General features: G+C 63.8%; 1 protein-coding gene across 1 annotated transcript in view; it reads left to right on the top strand.

The window, feature by feature from the left end:
- EMH_0032920 (uncharacterized protein) overlaps positions 1-586 on the top strand; it is a gene marked incomplete at both ends in the record, with an annotated part of 4,311 nt that overhangs the window by 908 nt on the left and 2,817 nt on the right. Inside the window, one exon of the mRNA XM_013494685.1 lies at positions 9-586. Coding sequence (XP_013350139.1) covers positions 9-586 — 578 coding nt within the window. The remainder of the gene's footprint in view (positions 1-8) is intronic.

Genomic DNA, 586 nt, shown 5'->3' with positions numbered 1-586 from the left:
TACCCCAGAGGACCCCGAGGGCCCCGGGGCCCCTGACCTGGGCCTCTTATCCTATGCAGAGTCTGCACAGACGCAGCCGGGGGCCCCGGCTTCCGGCAGGGACGGTGTAGAGCAGCATGCGGGGGCCCCTGGGTCTGTTGCTGCGTCTTTGGGTCCCCCTTCTGCGCCAGCAGTTGTTCGTTCTGCTCCTGCTGGTTCCCCCGTGAATCCTCCGTTCCCTGGGCTGCCTGACTGGGGCCCCCCTGAGGGGGGGGCCCCCCTGCCGGGTTCTGTGGGTGTGCGGAGAGAGCCTGGGGCTGGGGGTTTAGGGTCTGGGGGGGGCCCCCGTCGCCCGTGTTTGGTGTTGTTAGATTTGGACAACACACTGATACCGACGGGGTGGATAATGGCGTGCTGGCGAAAGGTGCAGCTGTACTTTGGGTTGCAGCAAGCTGTTGCATGCATTCGCCGGGGCCTCGCTCAGGCTGCGTTGGTGGGGGCCCTGGAGGCCCTGTTTGATGATCTGCGGCGGCTGAGGCAGCAGAGACACACCCAAATTGTTATTGTTACGAATGCTGGGCTTCGTACAGTACAGGAATTCTATCTG

Source organism: Eimeria mitis, genomic scaffold, assembly GCF_000499745.2.
Source record: "Eimeria mitis Houghton genomic scaffold, Emh_scaff1249, whole genome shotgun sequence".
NCBI classification, from domain to species: domain Eukaryota; phylum Apicomplexa; class Conoidasida; order Eucoccidiorida; family Eimeriidae; genus Eimeria; species Eimeria mitis.
The sequence above is the reverse complement of the archived record's forward strand: the minus strand, read 5'-3'. Positions and strand labels throughout refer to the sequence as shown.